We start from the raw sequence: 17,789 nt of genomic DNA on the forward strand, positions 1-17,789 counted from the left end.
TGACACAATTTTTAAAATATTTTTGAAGATTAATATTTTTTTCTGAAATAATTTTTAATAAAATCAACTGTCTAATTGATAATAATGGAATTGGTTTTTTATTCAGTATATATAATAATTTTATTCAAATGTCTAATATTACAGTAAATAGTCACAAAATTATTAACTGCATACTAAGAAATGAATTGCAAAATTAATTTTTCTTGGTATACCCATTGACATTTACATGTGAAAATAGGAAATTTACGCCTGCAGGAATGATTAGTAATAAATTGTATAGACAAATAACAATAGAAAATAGCTTATAATCATTTTAGCGTATAATTTGAAAGTGATGGTAGGGTATGATGGTTAGATGATCGTTTCTCTTACTTCATAAACTTTAGTTTGATGTAATCCTAAATAACACTTTCGATGTATCTCGATGTTACTTGGAAAATTGTGATTGTATATTTACTTATTTTAAACTTAAATTAATTGCCTTTCAAATTGAACTATTTCTCGTAGAACAATTTCTGTGGTTCCAATTTGGAAATGTGATTCCATTTATTTAAAAATCTGGAAGATCAAACCACTCCAATGTTTTATTTTTAGTCTTATCTAACTTGTATCGGATACACTTTTTATGACTGCTTCTTGAGCTAAAATTAATTTTTTAAAGATCATTAATAGATTAATTACTCTATTAGTTAAAAACTAATTACCTATCGTATTTTGCGCAAGATTTTATTGGATAATCATAGCTAAAACATTGAGGTCGTAATATATTAAAGTATGTGATGCCAACATTTCTTGAAATGACTGTGTTTACATTTTTTAAACATTTGTAAAATTGGAAATCACATAAACAAGCAGACCTTGAAAATAAAGAAAAAAAATTATTTTAAAATTGGCAAATTTGTTGAGGAGTATATTTATACAATTTTATTCAATTTAAATTAATTATTGAATTTTAAATAAGCTTAGAAGTTTCATGATTAGTTAACGAAATTATTAAATAACTATATATAATTTATTTATTGTTACTACCTGGTAAAAATTCCATTATTCTTCAACAAACCCAAATATTCTCCAGGCTCAATGTAAAATGGACATGAATCATGTTGACGACAACAATTATCTGTCTTCCAAAAAGTGCCCAAATGGCTCATACTTTTTGCAATATTTCCATCACCGCACCATAAAGTACCTGTGGATGATTTATATTAATAACAAAATTAATTATTATTAATATTTACCAAATTAAAGACAAAATAAATATTAAATAACTTTCTCAAATAATTGTGGTTGAAGAATTATTTACCCGGATATATTGTTTGGTAACCATAACCATTTTTTAAATCATTAATTATACCATACAACTGAAACGCCCTTTCAGTTTTTACTTCCGGATCATCATTAGAACTTAACGTAAGAAAATCTCGAAACGGTGGAGGTAATGTTAATAAAAGTGTTGTGATAAGTTTATTTAAATTAAATATTGGTTCACGAATATTTAAAATAGTCACAAAAATTTGAAGAATCTTTTCAACATTTGATCTATATGTTGCTTTCATGTCAATTTCATTATCAATATAATCTTGGTCATCAAAATCAGGAACATTTTGTGTGTTGTCAATATCATTTATGCTATTTTCACTGCTTTCAAATAATTGCGTATAAACAAATTGTCTTGTCAATGTAATAATTATTATAATTAAAGTTATATATCGAATCAAATTCATCTTTACATTAATAAAAAAACAATAATCAATCTTGAAATTAACTAATTAATTTTTGGAATTGTTTTCCATTTTTAAAAAATCATAGTCACTTAAAGTTTTTTTCAATTAAGTTATTAGTAATTCTTTAGTGTGATATAATATTCATATAAAGAAATAGTCAAAAAAGTTTATGTACTATTGTTTATGTTATGAACACAAGCGTCAATAAACACAAGAATCACACGAATAACTGCTAGGATGCTTGTTCAGAGTTCAGTAGAACACGGTACATCCAGTAGTGAAGTAACTTAAATTATGCGAATCTATATACAATCAACTCCCACAATATTATCCATAAGTTTCATCTTTTATCTTGCTTCATCAAAGTATCTTGACGGAACTTAAATTATTCTTTAGATTCACTGTTTATTCTCCACCTACTTTTTAATAACTGACATTACGTTTTTTTTTGGAGCAGTATAATTTTGTTGAAAATTTTAATTATATAAAAAATTAAGTACATCATGTAATCGAATTAAATTCTCGGTTAAATATGAAAATTAAAAATTATGTGTATAAATAACGAAAATATTTCAAACAATAATATATGTACAAGTCCATTTTATTGTTTACTTCATTATTATAAGTTAGAGTTTATAATGTATTTTGTTAATTGTATTGACAAATAATGTATTTGTATTGCTCGATCATCAAAAATTTTCATTTTATAATTAATTCACAATTCTGGAGTTTCAGGAAATGATACTTTAGGTTTATTTGCATTTTCGGATTCAGGTTTATTTGATTTGTTAGATCGTAAAACAGCTCCTGGACTAGGATATGGCCTCATTTGATAAAGAGGTCCCGTAGCAGTTGTATCAGCTCCAGTTTTAGCTTCGTTGTGACGAGCTAATCCATCAGACCATTTACCCCTGCAATCATAGTAAAAATTAAAATAAATAAAAGTTCAAGTCAAATAATAATATGTTTGTATACATATATATATATATACCTTGGTATATCGCTGTAAGCTGCTGGATCCATTGGATCTAAAGTTCGGTCTTTTTTATCTTTATTAACTTCTAATTTTGAGCTTCTTCTATTTTCAGGAACTTTAAATTTTTCTTTTGTAACTACTTTGTAATCTTTTTTTGGTTCGGAGCCTTCAACCTGTATAATTAATAAAAAAAAACATTTTTTCAATATAATTATCTGTTTTCAATTCAAAATGAATAGTTATTAGACAACTTACTTCCATAGGTTCTTGATCACTACCACTGTCTTCACTCGACATATCGTCTTGATCAGCAGCTTTAAGATGTAATTCTTCTCTTAACTGTGATGCTGGTTGAGAAATTTGGCATTTTGGGTGGCCAGGTGGTAACCAAGATACTAAATCAGACGACCAATCCCAATAGTAATGTTGACCGCTACGAGTTACAAATTCAAATAAATATAATATGCGTTATAAGTTACATGGAAATTTAGATTTAAAATTTTGATAACTTACACACCAGGATCATAAACAGCCTTCCACGTTTCTGGTAATGGATATTTCTGGATAAGTTTCATTTGAAGTTTTAAATATTTCTCATTAGGTTGTGTTTGTCCCACGCCCCACAACTCTTTACATTTTTTAGTACATTCATGATAAATATTATATTTGTTTGGACATCCAGAATATCCCTAAAATTATTTATAAAATTTTATTAGTAAATCTATTGACTAAAGAACAATCAAAAAAATATTCATATGATCAATACCATAAATTTTTGTGATATGTCTATTTCATCAATCTCTTCTTTTGTATTGTCATAATCTTCAGCAATTACTTCTTCATGTATTTTCTTTTTTGGTTCCTTGGAAATGACTTCTATAAAATCCATAAAAATTTATGAATGAAAGTTGTCAAATATATAAAATAAAACGTACCTTCTTTTTCAGATCCACCAATTAAACCTCGCTTTGCTAATTTAGCAGCTAGAGCTGCCGGTAATGGCATTGTTTTTATATGATTGAGTATTTTATTTCGAAAAATACAAAATATTCTGTATGTAGAAATAAACAAGGAATAAATGCTCCTAATTTAAACTATTATCAACCAGATAATTGTCACATAATAATATTAAAATTGAAGGGTATATTAAACGAAAAACAATTTTTATTCAGAAAATGTTAAATTTATAAATTATTTTTACGTATATTTTTCCACAACAACTTTTTGTATTTATGATAATAATTTTATTTGACACTTTTGCTAAATAAATAACCAATAACCTCAAAAAGCGTCTGGTGCTGCCATGTGGTAGAATCAAAAAGTATTGAGTCAAAATAAATATTAGACCGACGGTTGGTATATCATAAAATGTCAGTATTTTATTTGACAAATAACAATAATAATAATAATAACTCTAAAAAACAGTACAACAATCATACGTATCAAACGCCTATTTAAATTGGAGTTTTTAGTGCAAGTGTGTGCATTGTTATTCTTATTTTTAAGATGTTTTAGCATTAAATAAATTATTAAACACCATAGATTTCAAAACAATGAATTCCTATAAAAGTTGTTTTATTGAATGATAAAAATGTGTTATACTAAAAGAAAGTATTTTAGTATCTGTTGTCATGTGTTCATCATATTACATATTTTTCATTGATTAGATAAAATACTTGTGTTAAGCGAACTATTTTTGTTCAGAATGTATTCCAATATCAATATTTGAAACTAATTTTCGAAATGAACCTTTAAATGTAGTGAACGTGATTTCGTTATTCATTTTTAATACATCATTATATTCTGATTCTTATTTATTTATCAAAAGACAACGTTTAGTGTATGAAATCTATTTAGAATTACAAGTTATATGTGAAAGATTTATACAAAAGAAAAACTTAGAAATTGTTATTTTTTTCAACTAACCTTTTATTATTAACAATTATTATAAATATAATCGTAGAAAAACAACCATAAATTATTATGTTCAAAAATGTTGAGCCAACGTGGTTTGATTTTTGTATGGATTGGAATTTACGTTTCATTTTTATCACAACAAAGTGACTGCACACATTTGACTGGAACTTTTAATACAAATGAATTTTTTAAATTTTTAATCAAATTTGGTTTTCAACAAACCGATCGTCATCGTCAAAAAGATTCTTATGGATATATTTTTGGCAATATAACATCTCGTACAAAAACATCGAAACATGTAACATTCGCTGTGTTAGACAGAACTCACTTTCTAGAGTATTATGGGAACAGATCAGTGGTTGATAAAAATGCTGCATGTTCGATGATGTTTAATACATTGAATGAAAGTTCCTATGATTCTGATTGTAATTTAGGCGGTCAAGACTTTTTAAGGTATGAATAATAACGATTATTATTTTAAATATTCTAAGATAAACAGAAAATTTTCATTTCAAAATTTAATACTGATTTAATATTTTATAGGAGAGTACCTTGTGAGAAAGGAAAACTTTGTCCAGATGAAGATTTAGCTTGGAATGTAATAAAAGATCATCAATTTACCTATGTAATCCAAGATCTTTGGCAACCAAGATTTTGGTACATAAGTCTAGTTTCGTGCTATCGTAATATTAAAACGTGCCAATGGGAATGGTTTAATGATAGTATGACGCTTGATTATGATATCTGGCTTGTCAACGGCAATCCTAATAACAGTGGATTTAATAGTTTAACTTATCAATTTTCATATGATAGACAAAATACAGTTGAACTTTATTTGCTGTTTTTTCTATGTTATATTATACTTGTACCACTTCAATTATATGCTGCTCGATTGCAAAGACATCCAGTAACTAGACTTTTTACAGTGAGTCTTCTTCTAGAATTTATTGCAATTTGTTTAATTCTTATACACGTTTTAAAATTTGCACTGGATGGAGTGGGGTATGAAAAGTTAGAAGTTGCAGGCGATATTTTTGATATTTCATCACGAGTAAGCTAGAAAAAAACTTTTTAAACATTTTCAATCATAACAATTTCATGTTTTTAAAAATATATTTTTTTATTTCACTAGACAATTTTTATGCTTCTATTGCTATTATTAGCAAAAGGATGGGCAGTAACAAGAATTGAATTGACATGGAAGCCTTTAGTTTTCCTTATTTGGTTTTGTTATGGAGTAGTTCATATTTTATTATATGTCTGGAATATGGTACGTATTCTTTTTTTACTTATCAAGTAATAAATTCTTTCTATATCTTAAAATGAAAAAAATACATGAAAACTTGTAATTACATTCTTAACTTCCTAGATTAATCAGTAGGTTGACAATGATTATTGCGCTAGTAATGGCTTATCATTTATGTTTCAGACTGAAGTTGATATTATTGAAGACATTGATGAATACCAAACATGGCCTGGATGGTTTATTTTGTTATTCCGCAGTGCTATAATGATTTGGTTTTTGTTAGAACTGCGCAACACGATGACGTATGAACATAATACTCAAAAATTGAACTTTTTACTACACTTTGGTGCTTCTGCACTTGTGTGGTTTATATATTTGCCAGTAGTAGCATTAATAGCATTGCAAATTAGTGCATTATGGAGGTTCAAATTTCTTCTCGGTAAGTCGTATTCTTTATCTATTAATCGAGAGTGAATCATTTATTTTATTTTTTTTCTAAAACATAGATTATTCTTAGATTATTCTAAAACATATTCTTAATGACTTGACAAGTTTTAAATTTTTTTACTAAAATTTGTTTTATTGATATTTTGTATTTTTCTTATAAAATTGATTACACTTGGCAATTTTGGAAATAGTATACTTTATTAGTAAGAAAAAATCTGAATACATTTAATGTTTATTCATTCATACAATATTTTAAAAAAGTTTTCTTAAAAAGAAAGTTATTATTTCAATTTTCAAAATGTATGTATATTAAAAATTATTTTTTTAATTCTAAAGGAATCACGTACTCAGCAGATTGCTACGCATACTGTGTTATGACCCATTTATTGTGGCCAACCCGAAGCGAACAATATTTTTTACTTGCACAAGGTACTGACAATGGCGATGAATTAGATGAATTTAATGAGGCACCACACGTCTTAAATAATTACGTTGAACCTCCTGAACTTAGTAAAATTATAGCGTAAAATTTTTTTTGTTAATTATAGAAATGTCATTAATGTGATGTAACTTTGCCAAATTTTTCACATAACAAATTATGACACAATAATCTATTTACATCGTGTAAAACTACTATTTTTGCACATTTATCAGTCCATTTAGCTCATCAACAATATCTTGATTGGTTTCATTCGAATTCAAACGCGAATCAAATAATCTCCATTACTTAATGATAAAATATTTTTAAAAATCTAAAAAATTGAAATTTTTTAATAACTGATATGACATTATCTTGAAAATGCCTTATAACTCATTTATTGAGAAACCATGTATATCGCCATTTGTAAAAATTATCATGATAAAATAGTTGAATCAAAACTTCTTCATTCATTCATTGAAACATATTAAGCATACAGATATGACAGGATTATTATGCCATAATAATTTTTATTAACAGACATCAATAGTTATATTATTCAATATTTTTTGTAAACTTTAATACTCATAGATTTATGAAAGTAAAACATGTATATTAATTTCATAGGATACAGATATGACTTAAAAGCTACGTAGAGAAATTAAACTTATTTAAAAGAATTAATAAGTAGTAAAAACACATTTAATTTTTGTAAATGAATACTTACATTATTGCTCAAATTTGTGAGAAACGAATATGTTAGCCTGTAAGTTAATATTAATGTTATAGAAAAATTTATTCTTCCTTCAAAGCTTGTATTTTTATTATTACTCATAAACAGGTAACGTTGAACGAGGCTTGTAATTTTAAAAATTTATAAATGTATTTCATAAAATTTCATTATACATCGACTCCTACAAAACTTTTATTGTATTATAATACATTTTGAATCATCAAATATATAAATGGTATTAACAACAATAATATGCACATTTATCACTGAAATGAAAAATAGAATGATTGTAATAATGAATTTTTACTCTACGCTTAGTTTTTCAAACTATCAAGAACTCAAGACTAACATGAAAAAATTCATAATACTCAGATTGATTAAACATTATTATTGATAATCAATTCATGGATTTATTCTTTGAAAATAATTTTCACTATTTTATGTAAACTCAAATTTTCATTTCTTATCAATTTCACTATTAAAATGATTATGTTATGTATGTATTATTATAATTAAATAAGTTTGTTGACTAAAACATTTAATTCGATTGAATATTATCGTTTTCTAACAATAAATAAAATACATAAAAAATTATGTACATTGTTTTCTTTTTCCTTTTTTATCAATAATTAAAGTAATTGCAAATGAGATGTAACCTTATCAACAATACTATTAGGTCCAGGGCCAATTCCTAAAACAGTGATGGTTCCATATTCTACTTGTGTTCTACCTGCATCACGAATGAGTGAAGTTATCAAACCTTCATTTTTTGCTTTTTTAGCTAATTGTTTCAAACTCTCTTCACTTGAAACTTTAAGGACAATTTTTGGTTGACCAAGAGTTAACCATGCATCCAAAAATTCTTTTGTTAATTTACTACTTGAACATTGACTGAAACATTCAACTGCAGCGTGAGCACATTGAGATGCAACTTTACCTTTTCCCATTGGAATATCTGTTCGTACAACAAGAACCATTTTATATGGTTCTTTGGGAAAACCTTTTGTTAACAGATATTTTAATTTCCTCAGTAATAGTACCATTATCTCTGTATTGTAACAAACAATTGACTACTTATTTATAAAGCTCTTCTCGTGATTTTCTATACTTTTCCATACAAACTTTAAACTTTTGAACTTGATCTTGACATTTTCGCCAATCTTGTGTTTCAGCAATACATTCCTGATATCAAAAAAAACCATGATATAAAAATTAAAATTACTTAGGTTAGTTATAATGCAAATTTTACCGCAACTTGATAATGTAGCTCAATACATCCAGTTTGTTTTAGCATACGTTCAAGAGGATCATCAATTTCTTCTTTTTGTGACTTCGATTCCGTCAACAAAGTCATATTATTCTATTTTATTAAGCAACATTTATTTTTAAATATGTGCAAAAAATATCAATTCAGTCTTCATATTATGAACATTAGAAACAATCGTAGTCACTGCTACCAAACTAACAATGATAAAAACCAGTGATACCAAAATAATTAAGCATCAAATATTTTTCTTTTTCGAAATTTAAAATATTTAAACAAATTATTTCCGATAAATCAATAAGATAAGATTATTAAACTTATTAAATTGAATGGTTGAGATGTTTATTAGCTAAATTAGATATAAATATACGTAATATATATGTATATGTACAACGTATTGAACTTTCGACTGTATCCTAAAATATTTGGAGATGCGCGCGTTTCACCACCTTCGTGATCTACTACACTGATTGGTGAATAATAGAATTACAAAAGGCGTATATGTGTTTGTGTGCAGTGAGACTGGTAAAAGACGTCAGTCTAAACCGGTGATTAAGTCTGAATGTTCTCTATTAACAATGTGGGATTTATCACAGAAAAACGTAAGTCTCAATTTTCAAATAAAGAAGTTTATTCCTATGACCCTTGTACTTTATATCGGTCACTAGTATCACGTCCTTCCACACAGAACAGCATCTTTGCTTTTTACCTAAATTTCATGATATGACTTCTTGCAGCACATGGCTGCTCATCGTGCGCAGTGGTGATAAATCAAGGCGCGAACTAGTCAATAAAAATGACATAATATGAATTCGTAACTTAATATGAATAATTTATTATAGTTGAGATCATTTAAAGAAAGTCATATAAAAAATGCAGTTTTTTAGTGAAAAAACCTTACTCGTTAATGCTATTAATCGTTTTTATCGACTTAAGTTGTATCATAAAATACAACCATTGCGCGCGCATATAATTGGCGTATACATGCATGTATGCTTACACTTCGCCGCACTAAATAAAGCGTTGGTGTGATTCAAGGTATAACGTGTAACATTATAATTGTAATTTTTTCATAGTAACTAGTTCAAGTTGTTCGTTTAAATTATAATTAGATAGATTCTATGGTTTTTTTAAATTGAATAAATCTATTGTCATTTTGTATCATTATTATTCTTTCCGTCAATTAGGAATGTCGTTAAATCATTATCGTTTGCAAAAGGATATAAGTAATTTAAAAATTTTATATAACACGTGACATTAAATTTGTAAAATATCTGCTCATATACATTTGAATGAAAAGATTTAAATTAACTAGTTATTTGAGAGTTGATGAAATACAGGTATGCATACATGTATGTATTTAAATTTACATTTAATTGTTTATTACTTTAGGAAATTAATAAGATAGGTAATTTTCAAAGTAAGCCTTGATTACTATTGTAAGTAGAAAAAGAAATTTCGTGGAAGATTAATAAAATAGTCAATGATGATGCAATTGAGCGATTTTTATAGTCACGATTTTAATTTTCTTTATTAGAAAAAGAAATAATTGCTAGTAGATTATTTGATAGTATTAAAAAGCTTTAATTTACATTACAAAAATGAATATTTTATTGCAATTTTAAATGACTGAAAGTTATTTATTATTTTCTACGATATTAAATACCGATTGAAACTTAAATTATAAATTTAGCATTGCAAAAAATATCTAAAAATGTATTTTTTTCGATTATATGTATTGTTAAATTTATTAATAGTGACAATAATTTACAAACTAAATCTTAATAATTTTTTTAAGTCAAGGTTTGAATGATCTCGATTTGCAATATAGTTTATTTTCTGTACAACATTTTTTGAAAACAAATTCTAAAAATGAACAAGGTAATATTATTGTCAACTTTTAAATAAATAGTACGATATTTTTATCATTTCTATTGTGTAAAATTAATGCTTTTTATCTACAAATTTTTAATTATCATAATTGATATTATGGTTAATGATTGTAAGTATAATTTCTATCTATAATTGTTTACTTTTTTTTGTAGTACATAAAATGACATATATAACACTTAGACAATTCAAACTAATTAAATCGAATTGAAATCTTAATTTTTTTAAATAAAAAGTAACATGTTCGTGAGTAGAATGATAAAAAATGTGCTATTTTTAGTAATCTCGAAGATAATTTAATGCTCCTTTTTTTTGTCCGAAGTTTGTATGATCATTATTGCACAAGAGATTCATAGAAATAAATCAATGTTGTTAATACTCTTTAGAGTAATTAACACTGGAACGCTCAATACATGATGAATAACGCGAAACTAATCAGTTAAAACGTTCTAAGTACATATATAGTAGTTCATAACTTGAACTGACCGCCTTCCAAGAGTGTAGTTCAGTTTTGTCCAACAGATGGAGAATTTCTGCTCAATTCATATTGAAACCACCCAGACGGAGATTTTATATTTAAAAAATTCATTAAAAATACTTGTAATTAAACTTACACATCAATAAAATCATCAAAAAATGAAGAAAATCATAAAGAAAATTGTAATAATTATTTGAAGCTTTAAAAAAAAATTTTATGAAGGCTAGAAGGGAAAATATAACTTCTCGCATGTGATCGTGGTATAGGGTAGTTGGTATATAAGCTAGGAAGAAACCTAAAGCTTTTGTAGTCCGATGCTTCCCGGGTTAACAACCAGCGCATCGTGCGGCCTAATCCAGACCACATCATGTCCAGTACTCACGTACAGTAAAAACCGTCATCGATTCGATAATTTACTTAATTAAAACAATACTGTGGAAGTGACCATGACTACATTTTTGCTCTTTTTAATCACCAAATATCAAAATATTTACAATTCAATTAATAATTTTTATCGAGTTTGTATATTTACTTTTATTTATTATAAATATATTAATGAAAAATTCTTAAACGGAATAAAATATATTTTATGGTCAAATTTTTTGACACATTCAATTTGCAAAAGTAGTGTTAATAATATAAATTGAGTTATAACAAATACCGATAATTGAATAACATGAACAAGCCTTTACTTATTTATTTTTACAATCGTATATAAAATATCGATAGATGATAAGTTAAAAATAGATTAAAAATACTTTTAATTATTGGAAATATTTATTTAAATATGAATAAGAAAATTTTTTAATTTTTATTAAATATTTATTATGTCATTTTTAGGACATGTGATGTAACTAGATTCGACCATGAGGATGAAACATAACAGCATTCTTATACACTCGAGCCAAATTTCGACCTCTTTGAAGGATAGTTCGATAGGTTGTAGCAGTCATTTCGAGTTGGTCCCCCCTACCCAGTCTAGTCAAGTTTTCATGATAAGCAGAACACCGGCTTTCAAAATTATATAAACAAATATTTTATCAGCGATTTTATCATCGACATTTAAATCTGTTGATTTTAAATATTTTTTTTTTAATATATAAACTTATTTTTGTGCTTCAATATATACGTTGATAAAAAGCATTATTGATTTTAACCAACAATTTTAGTTGTACATAAACAAATCCTTCAAATTACTGAAAGAAACAAATTCAATTTAGATAAGTGGAATCATTGACACAATAAATTGAACAAATAATGGAGTCACAGGATTCGCAAGAAGATACTTTTGATGAAACCAAAGATTTATCGCCTATGGAAGTACATGACGTTCAAGACATGAGAAGAAAAACTAGCATTTTCAAGTATTATTCCTTCAAATCAACAGGTAAATTATTTAACCTCATTTTTTAGTTGGCCTAAATAATTAATATTTTTATTATCATTTGTTATTATTTTAATTAATCTTCCATTAGTAATCTTAATCAAAATGCTGAGGTTAAAGTCTGTCTTTGATAAGAGTTTATTTTATTTATTGTGGACAAAATTTAATATTAATTAATTGTAAAAAATTTTTTTTTAAATATATTTGGTTTTTTGATAAAATATTTATCTAGAAAATGTCAAAATTAAGTACAAAATCCGAATGACAGTTCTATCCGTAACATAAGGTTGGATGCTAATAATACACTCATGAATCTTACAGTACAGCACGAGGTTCAGCATCACGCGACAGTTATTAAAAGCTTTCGAAAAAATCTACGTATCACGTATATTTTCGTTAAGATACATGACAATCCCTCTGCATTTAATTTACTTTTCTTAATCACATAAATAAATTACTATTTACGGAATTATTTTTAAAAATATTTATAAATATTTTTTACTTGCAATTTTTTTTTCTACAAAATTTATAAACTGTTCTTTAATTTATGTATGTATTATCAACATAAATATCAATGCTATATTCATTTTTTAATTCTTCTAAAATAAATATTTGGCAATAATATTAACTTTGAAAGGTGAATTTGCTTCTTACGAAAAATAAGAATATATGATCATTAATAATACTTTTTGCAATCAATCAAATGAATAATAATAATAATCAGCTAATATAATTAAATTGTCGAATAATTCATGCAGTGTTATCTTTGTGACTTAACATTTTTTTTAAACGTTATTAAGAATAAATTTAAATTCATTCAATGCTAAAAAAATTTTATTTATTTAGAGAAGGAAAAAAGTATTTTTAATGCGATAGAAAGATTTGTAAAATTATTCTAATAGATAATAATAAAATAATAAAATTACAAGGAGGGTCAATTCAAGCCTCCACTGTTGACCAATCATTTGTCGCAAATTCAATGACGTCATGTCTCGGCGTACCGGCATATATAAAAAAAGATAAGAACGGTGAAGGAGAAAATTCATTTACTAACATGCCTCCAGACATGCGGTTCCGTTTATTTTTCTTCAGTTAACCTAATGTATCAATTAATAGTCTTTTAACTTTGATCTATCGATTGTAAGACGTGGAGTTATTTCATGCTAACTACTTGAACGGATATAACTGAATACATAATTATCATTATTGAGCAGTAAGAGTGAACGGCAAAGTAAACTATGGGTCGAAAGAGTGGTGACAAATATTCATCACCTATTGAAACAAACGTCGAAGAACTTAATTCGGAAACTGCTGCTGCTGCAGGCATGTATTTTTTTTTTGCAAACGAAAATCATTTTTTTCAACCAATTATTTTAAATAAAAAGTTAAAAACAAGAAATGTTTTATTATTACAACTTTTTATCGTCATACAAATAATGTTATTTTTTACATTTATAAATACTTCAAAATTATTAATTAATTAACAAATTAACGTCGAAGAAATGTTTATTCATCAGGTGTTAAAATTTTCGTTGCAAAGTTCACATACAGAATTAATAATTTAAATATAAAATAAAAACAGAATTAATCTAATAGGGTAAAGATTTTTTATAAATATATCAGACCGGTTTGATTAAAAATCTATGAATTAAAGAAGGGAAGTGGCTATAATTATAACTGACTTTTACATTCTGAACACTTGAATGGATTCGTACTCAATCGTCTGCGAAACTAAAATTACGAAATACCAATAGTAGGTGCAAAGTTCATGTATTAAAATAATCGATGAATGTTTTAGAAACACTGCCTGGTTCATCGAAAAAGTCTGGACCACTTGTTGGAGTTGTTGATGTTGGTACAAGGACAGTTCGGTTTGTGGTAAGGATAAAAAAAAATTTGATTCTATCATATTATTATTTTAAATTAAATTTATAGATATATATCAAAATCCATTAATAATAGCAATAATAAAATGAAAAATATTTCTAGGTGTTTACTGCGAAACGAGTTGCTGAAGTAGCATCTCATTCGATTGACATTGAACAATTATGTCCACAAGAAGGTTGGGCTGAACAGGATCCTAAAGAAATTTTGTTCGCTGTAAAAGCTTGTATAAAAGATGTTTGCAAAAAACTGGAAAAAAATGGTACTAATGTATCCCAAATTGTCTCCATTGGTATAACTAATGCTAGAGAAACAACTGTTGCATGGGATTCAACAACAGGAGAACCACTTTACAATGCAATAGGTAAATGAATTAAAATTTCAAAGTCATTATTCTATTTTTATTCGGTTATTTAAATTTCAATAAGAATAAAACTAATGATCAATTGTTTCTTCTTATAGTTTGGTCAGACACTCGTACAGATTCTGTAGTTGATCAAATAATCGCCAAATTTCCTGATAAAAGTAAAAATCATCTAAAACCGTTATGTGGTCTGCCAGTTAGCCCTTATTTCTCAGCTTTGAAAATTCGATGGCTTAAACAAAATGTTTCAAGTGTCAGGAAAGCTATTCGAGATAAACGATGTCATGTTGGAACTTTGGACACTTGGATAATATGGGTATTTACTCTTCTTAAGTATTATCATGATAAGCATGTAAGATGTTTAAAAATATTTTATTTTCTATTTTAGAATTTGACAGGAGGTAAAGATGATGGTCTTTATATCACCGACGTAACCAATGCTTCCAGGACCATGTTGATGAATATAGAAACATTATCATGGGATCCTACTTTATGTCGTTATTTCGATATTCCAATGAAATTACTACCTGAAATTAAAAGTAGCTCTGAAATTTACGGTAAAATCACTGTTGGACCTCTCAAAGATATTCCAATATCAGCAGTAAGTAATTCATTACTGGACTATTTTATGTTTGTTTTTTAAAAGCCAGTTATTTAATATTATGATTAATTAATGTTATGAAATACTTCAACAGATTTTAGGTAATCAGCAAGCAGCTTTAGTTGGTCAAAATTGCTTAAAGCAAGGACAAGCAAAGAATACTTATCGAAGTGGTTGTTTTCTTCTGTGTAATACTGGCACTACGGTATGATTTATATTAATAATTAAAATACATATTAAGTTATAATGAATCTTGTCAAATGAAAATTTTATATACATTTTCTAATAGTGCAATAATTAAATGATAACAATTAAATCAGTAAACATTATTTTATATCATTAGTATTCGTTAGAATGAAGGGAGTGAAACAACTAAAGCTTTTATTCCCTTTTAATGCTTTCTTGGAATTTATAAATTAATTCATTTATTTAATTAAAAAAGTAATTTTATTTACAATTTGTTTTCTACTTAATATTTCACTTTTCTGTTAAATTAAGTGTTAACATTAAAACTTGTTTCTGATTTTTCCAGAGAGTGTACTCTTCGCACGGTCTCGTTACAACGATAGCGTATAAATTAGGTCCAAATAGCCCAGCAGTCTACGCTCTTGAAGGTTCTATTGCAGTCGCCGGTGCAGCAATTAAATGGCTTCGAGATAATTTAAAACTTATTAAAGATGTTCATGAAAGTGAACATTTAGCTGAGAGTGTTTTCAGTACAGGAGATGTTTATTTTGTGCCTGCTTTTAATGGCCTTTATGCTCCATATTGGAGAAAAGATGCAAGAGGGTAAATATTTTATTTCAATACATACTGTATATAAACAGAAATATTCCGTTATAGTTTATTAATAACTAAAAAAATATATTATTATTATTTAACAGTATTATCTGTGGTCTCACAGCATTTACCACAAAACAGCATATCATTCGTGCATCTTTAGAAGCCGTATGCTTTCAAACTAGAGATATTGTTAATGCTATGTATAAAGACTGCGGTTTTCCTCTAACAAAACTCCACACAGATGGTAAAATGTCAACTAATAACTTACTCATGCAGCTTCAAGCTGATCTCAGTGGTATACCAGTGTGTAAGTATTTGCAAAATTTTGTGTATTAATTATGAATAAAATAAATTATCAAGTTATCAATAATATTTCAATTGTTTTTTAGTTCGATCAACAATGCCAGACATTACTACGTTAGGAGCCGCGATGGCAGCAGGACAAGCTGAAGGTATTGAAGTTTGGCCACTTGATGGAGAAGAGACTGAAACTGTTCCAAATGACACATTTTTGCCTACAACAACTCCAGAAGGTAGCATCTATAATTAAATTCTCGCTCAGAAAAAAATATTGAAATCATCATGTGATTTTCAGAAAGAGACGCTAGATATACAAAATGGAAAATGGCAGTTCAAAGAAGTTTAGGTTGGGCAGAAACAAAGACACCTGGACAAATGACAGGTAAAAATAAACATGACAAATATAATCATTTTTTCTTAACGTATTTTTATATTATTCGAACTGAATTACAAAAAATATATGATGTGTTACAGAAGAGAGATATCGAGTATTAGCATCCATACCGGCTAGTTGGTTCATTATGAGCAGTTTCATACTGTTACGATTGAGTTATTACTTTAACGACCGGTGACAAAATTTACCTCATTCTGTGTTTTTTCATCCGGTTCAATCGATACGAAGCAGCTAGACACCAATAATGATATCTTGTTACATAGTATATAATTAGATAGTTGAACAATTAGATTTAAATATTAAATTTGTGATGATAGCTTATTGATGTAGGTTTAAAAAATCATCAACATGGAATATTTATTATAAATAATATTTGTTAATACTATTTATTTCGGCGATTATATTGACTGAGTGTACGCACACATGTAATTTGTATTATTTTAATTTTTGATATTTCGGTTATTTAAGGGACTGTAACTATGTTCTAAAATGTAAAAGCGTACAGTTTACTTGCCGATTGTGCTCAATATAATATTAACTGTTTTTTAGTAAGCCCTACTTTTTTATGTCTGCTATTATTTGTTGAATCTAGCTGTAGAAATATATAGAGATTTTTATTTCCTCTATGATAAAGATTATGTAATTATTTAAGGACAAAATGTCCTCATTTTTTATTATTTATTCTTTTTACGGAGTACTATTGTAACATACTTCAAGCACAAAGAATATAAGTAATGTAATTATGGTGTGAAAGGAGAATGAAATTTGTTACAAAGTATTCCAGAAAAATTGCTCTCATTATTATGCTAATTGTAAATAAATAACAATAATTTTTCCCCGTTATGTACTTAAAAATTAAATTAAAAAATGTATTAATTTATTAGTTGAAAATTTATCTTCATTTATAATGTATTTATTGATTTTAAAATAATTATTACATATTCCATCATCACATTACAGTTAATTTTAAAAAAATGCTTCAAATG

The 17,789-nt window shown here is 26.7% G+C and overlaps 6 protein-coding genes across 12 annotated transcripts; 2 read left to right on the forward strand and 4 right to left on the reverse strand.

The window, feature by feature from the left end:
• Positions 1 to 252: 252 nt before the first annotated feature.
• LOC118072779 (phospholipase A2-like) lies at positions 253 to 1,394 on the reverse strand. Its single transcript, XM_035092886.1, has 4 exons — positions 1,304 to 1,394; positions 1,030 to 1,189; positions 705 to 857; positions 253 to 641 (listed from the first exon to the last, which is right to left on the reverse strand). Exons 2-4 carry the CDS (start codon positions 1,149 to 1,151, stop codon positions 551 to 553), a joined length of 366 nt encoding a protein of 121 aa, XP_034948777.1. The 5' UTR covers positions 1,152 to 1,189; positions 1,304 to 1,394; the 3' UTR covers positions 253 to 550.
• Positions 1,395 to 2,324: 930 nt separating this feature from the next.
• PQBP1 (poly-glutamine tract binding protein 1) lies at positions 2,325 to 3,958 on the reverse strand. The gene is made up of 6 exons (XM_035092689.1): positions 3,636 to 3,958; positions 3,467 to 3,576; positions 3,214 to 3,389; positions 2,956 to 3,133; positions 2,716 to 2,873; positions 2,325 to 2,635 (listed from the first exon to the last, which is right to left on the reverse strand). The coding sequence occupies exons 1-6, from the start codon at positions 3,703 to 3,705 to the stop codon at positions 2,440 to 2,442; spliced, it is 888 nt and encodes a 295-aa protein (XP_034948580.1). The 5' UTR covers positions 3,706 to 3,958; the 3' UTR covers positions 2,325 to 2,439.
• A 162-nt stretch (positions 3,959 to 4,120) lies between these two features.
• On the forward strand, positions 4,121 to 7,819 carry LOC118072879 (transmembrane protein 145). Its single transcript, XM_035093035.1, has 5 exons — positions 4,121 to 5,070; positions 5,161 to 5,668; positions 5,750 to 5,887; positions 6,047 to 6,302; positions 6,647 to 7,819. The coding sequence occupies exons 1-5, from the start codon at positions 4,694 to 4,696 to the stop codon at positions 6,835 to 6,837; spliced, it is 1,470 nt and encodes a 489-aa protein (XP_034948926.1). The 5' UTR covers positions 4,121 to 4,693; the 3' UTR covers positions 6,838 to 7,819.
• Positions 7,820 to 7,973: 154 nt separating this feature from the next.
• LOC118072950 (peptidyl-tRNA hydrolase 2, mitochondrial-like) lies at positions 7,974 to 8,527 on the reverse strand. Its single transcript, XM_035093138.1, has one exon. The coding sequence runs from the start codon at positions 8,502 to 8,504 to the stop codon at positions 8,091 to 8,093; it is 414 nt and encodes a 137-aa protein (XP_034949029.1). The 5' UTR covers positions 8,505 to 8,527; the 3' UTR covers positions 7,974 to 8,090.
• LOC118072951 (cytochrome c oxidase assembly factor 4 homolog, mitochondrial) lies at positions 8,506 to 8,911 on the reverse strand. The gene is made up of 2 exons (XM_035093139.1): positions 8,711 to 8,911; positions 8,506 to 8,643 (listed from the first exon to the last, which is right to left on the reverse strand). Exons 1-2 carry the CDS (start codon positions 8,813 to 8,815, stop codon positions 8,536 to 8,538), a joined length of 213 nt encoding a protein of 70 aa, XP_034949030.1. The 5' UTR covers positions 8,816 to 8,911; the 3' UTR covers positions 8,506 to 8,535.
• A 269-nt stretch (positions 8,912 to 9,180) lies between these two features.
• LOC118072948 (glycerol kinase-like) lies at positions 9,181 to 17,674 on the forward strand. Of its 7 annotated transcripts, none has more exons than XM_035093129.1 (13): positions 9,181 to 9,327; positions 11,934 to 12,032; positions 12,314 to 12,480; positions 14,276 to 14,355; positions 14,467 to 14,725; positions 14,824 to 15,041; positions 15,114 to 15,326; positions 15,421 to 15,531; positions 15,859 to 16,115; positions 16,211 to 16,416; positions 16,499 to 16,642; positions 16,705 to 16,791; positions 16,884 to 16,981. In XM_035093129.1, exons 3-13 carry the CDS (start codon positions 12,351 to 12,353, stop codon positions 16,979 to 16,981), a joined length of 1,803 nt encoding a protein of 600 aa, XP_034949020.1. In that variant the 5' UTR covers positions 9,181 to 9,327; positions 11,934 to 12,032; positions 12,314 to 12,350. The 7 variants fall into 7 exon arrangements, with proteins under 7 accessions (XP_034949020.1, XP_034949019.1, XP_034949023.1 ...); XM_035093133.1 differs by lacking the exon at positions 9,181 to 9,327 and adding an exon at positions 9,935 to 10,065; XM_035093128.1 differs by having other exon boundaries at positions 11,934 to 12,480.
• The last annotated feature ends 115 nt before the right edge of the window (positions 17,675 to 17,789 follow it).

Source organism: Chelonus insularis, unplaced genomic scaffold, assembly GCF_013357705.1.
Source record: "Chelonus insularis isolate UGA/USDA-ARS -01 unplaced genomic scaffold, ASM1335770v1 contig_94_pilon, whole genome shotgun sequence".
Taxonomy (NCBI): Eukaryota; Metazoa; Arthropoda; class Insecta; order Hymenoptera; family Braconidae; genus Chelonus; species Chelonus insularis.

Excerpts from the sequence above, each read along its gene's own strand:
- LOC118072950 (XM_035093138.1), bottom strand. The coding sequence starts at position 8,504 with ATGGTACTATTACTGAGGAAATTAAAATATCTGTTAACAAAAGGTTTT.
- LOC118072948 (XM_035093128.1), top strand. The coding sequence starts at position 12,351 with ATGGAGTCACAGGATTCGCAAGAAGATACTTTTGATGAAACCAAAGAT. Across the intron at positions 12,481-14,275 it reads TTATTCCTTCAAATCAACAG|AAACACTGCCTGGTTCATCG; the intron begins GTAAATTATTTA and ends TGAATGTTTTAG. Across the intron at positions 16,417-16,498 it reads TCTCAGTGGTATACCAGTGT|TTCGATCAACAATGCCAGAC; the intron begins GTAAGTATTTGC and ends ATTGTTTTTTAG.
- PQBP1 (XM_035092689.1), bottom strand. The coding sequence starts at position 3,705 with ATGCCATTACCGGCAGCTCTAGCTGCTAAATTAGCAAAGCGAGGTTTA. Across the intron at positions 3,390-3,466 it reads ACATATCACAAAAATTTATG|GGATATTCTGGATGTCCAAA; the intron begins GTATTGATCATA and ends AAATAATTTTAG. Across the intron at positions 2,636-2,715 it reads GCTTACAGCGATATACCAAG|GGGTAAATGGTCTGATGGAT; the intron begins GTATATATATAT and ends CTATGATTGCAG.
- LOC118072779 (XM_035092886.1), bottom strand. The coding sequence starts at position 1,151 with ATGAGCCATTTGGGCACTTTTTGGAAGACAGATAATTGTTGTCGTCAA. Across the intron at positions 858-1,029 it reads AATAATGGAATTTTTACCAG|GTCTGCTTGTTTATGTGATT; the intron begins GTAGTAACAATA and ends TTTATTTTCAAG. Across the intron at positions 642-704 it reads TCTTGCGCAAAATACGATAG|CTCAAGAAGCAGTCATAAAA; the intron begins GTAATTAGTTTT and ends AATTAATTTTAG.
- LOC118072879 (XM_035093035.1), top strand. The coding sequence starts at position 4,694 with ATGTTGAGCCAACGTGGTTTGATTTTTGTATGGATTGGAATTTACGTT. Across the intron at positions 5,071-5,160 it reads GGCGGTCAAGACTTTTTAAG|GAGAGTACCTTGTGAGAAAG; the intron begins GTATGAATAATA and ends AATATTTTATAG. Across the intron at positions 6,303-6,646 it reads GAGGTTCAAATTTCTTCTCG|GAATCACGTACTCAGCAGAT; the intron begins GTAAGTCGTATT and ends TTAATTCTAAAG.
- LOC118072951 (XM_035093139.1), bottom strand. The coding sequence starts at position 8,815 with ATGACTTTGTTGACGGAATCGAAGTCACAAAAAGAAGAAATTGATGAT. Across the intron at positions 8,644-8,710 it reads AGCTACATTATCAAGTTGCG|GAATGTATTGCTGAAACACA; the intron begins GTAAAATTTGCA and ends TTTTGATATCAG.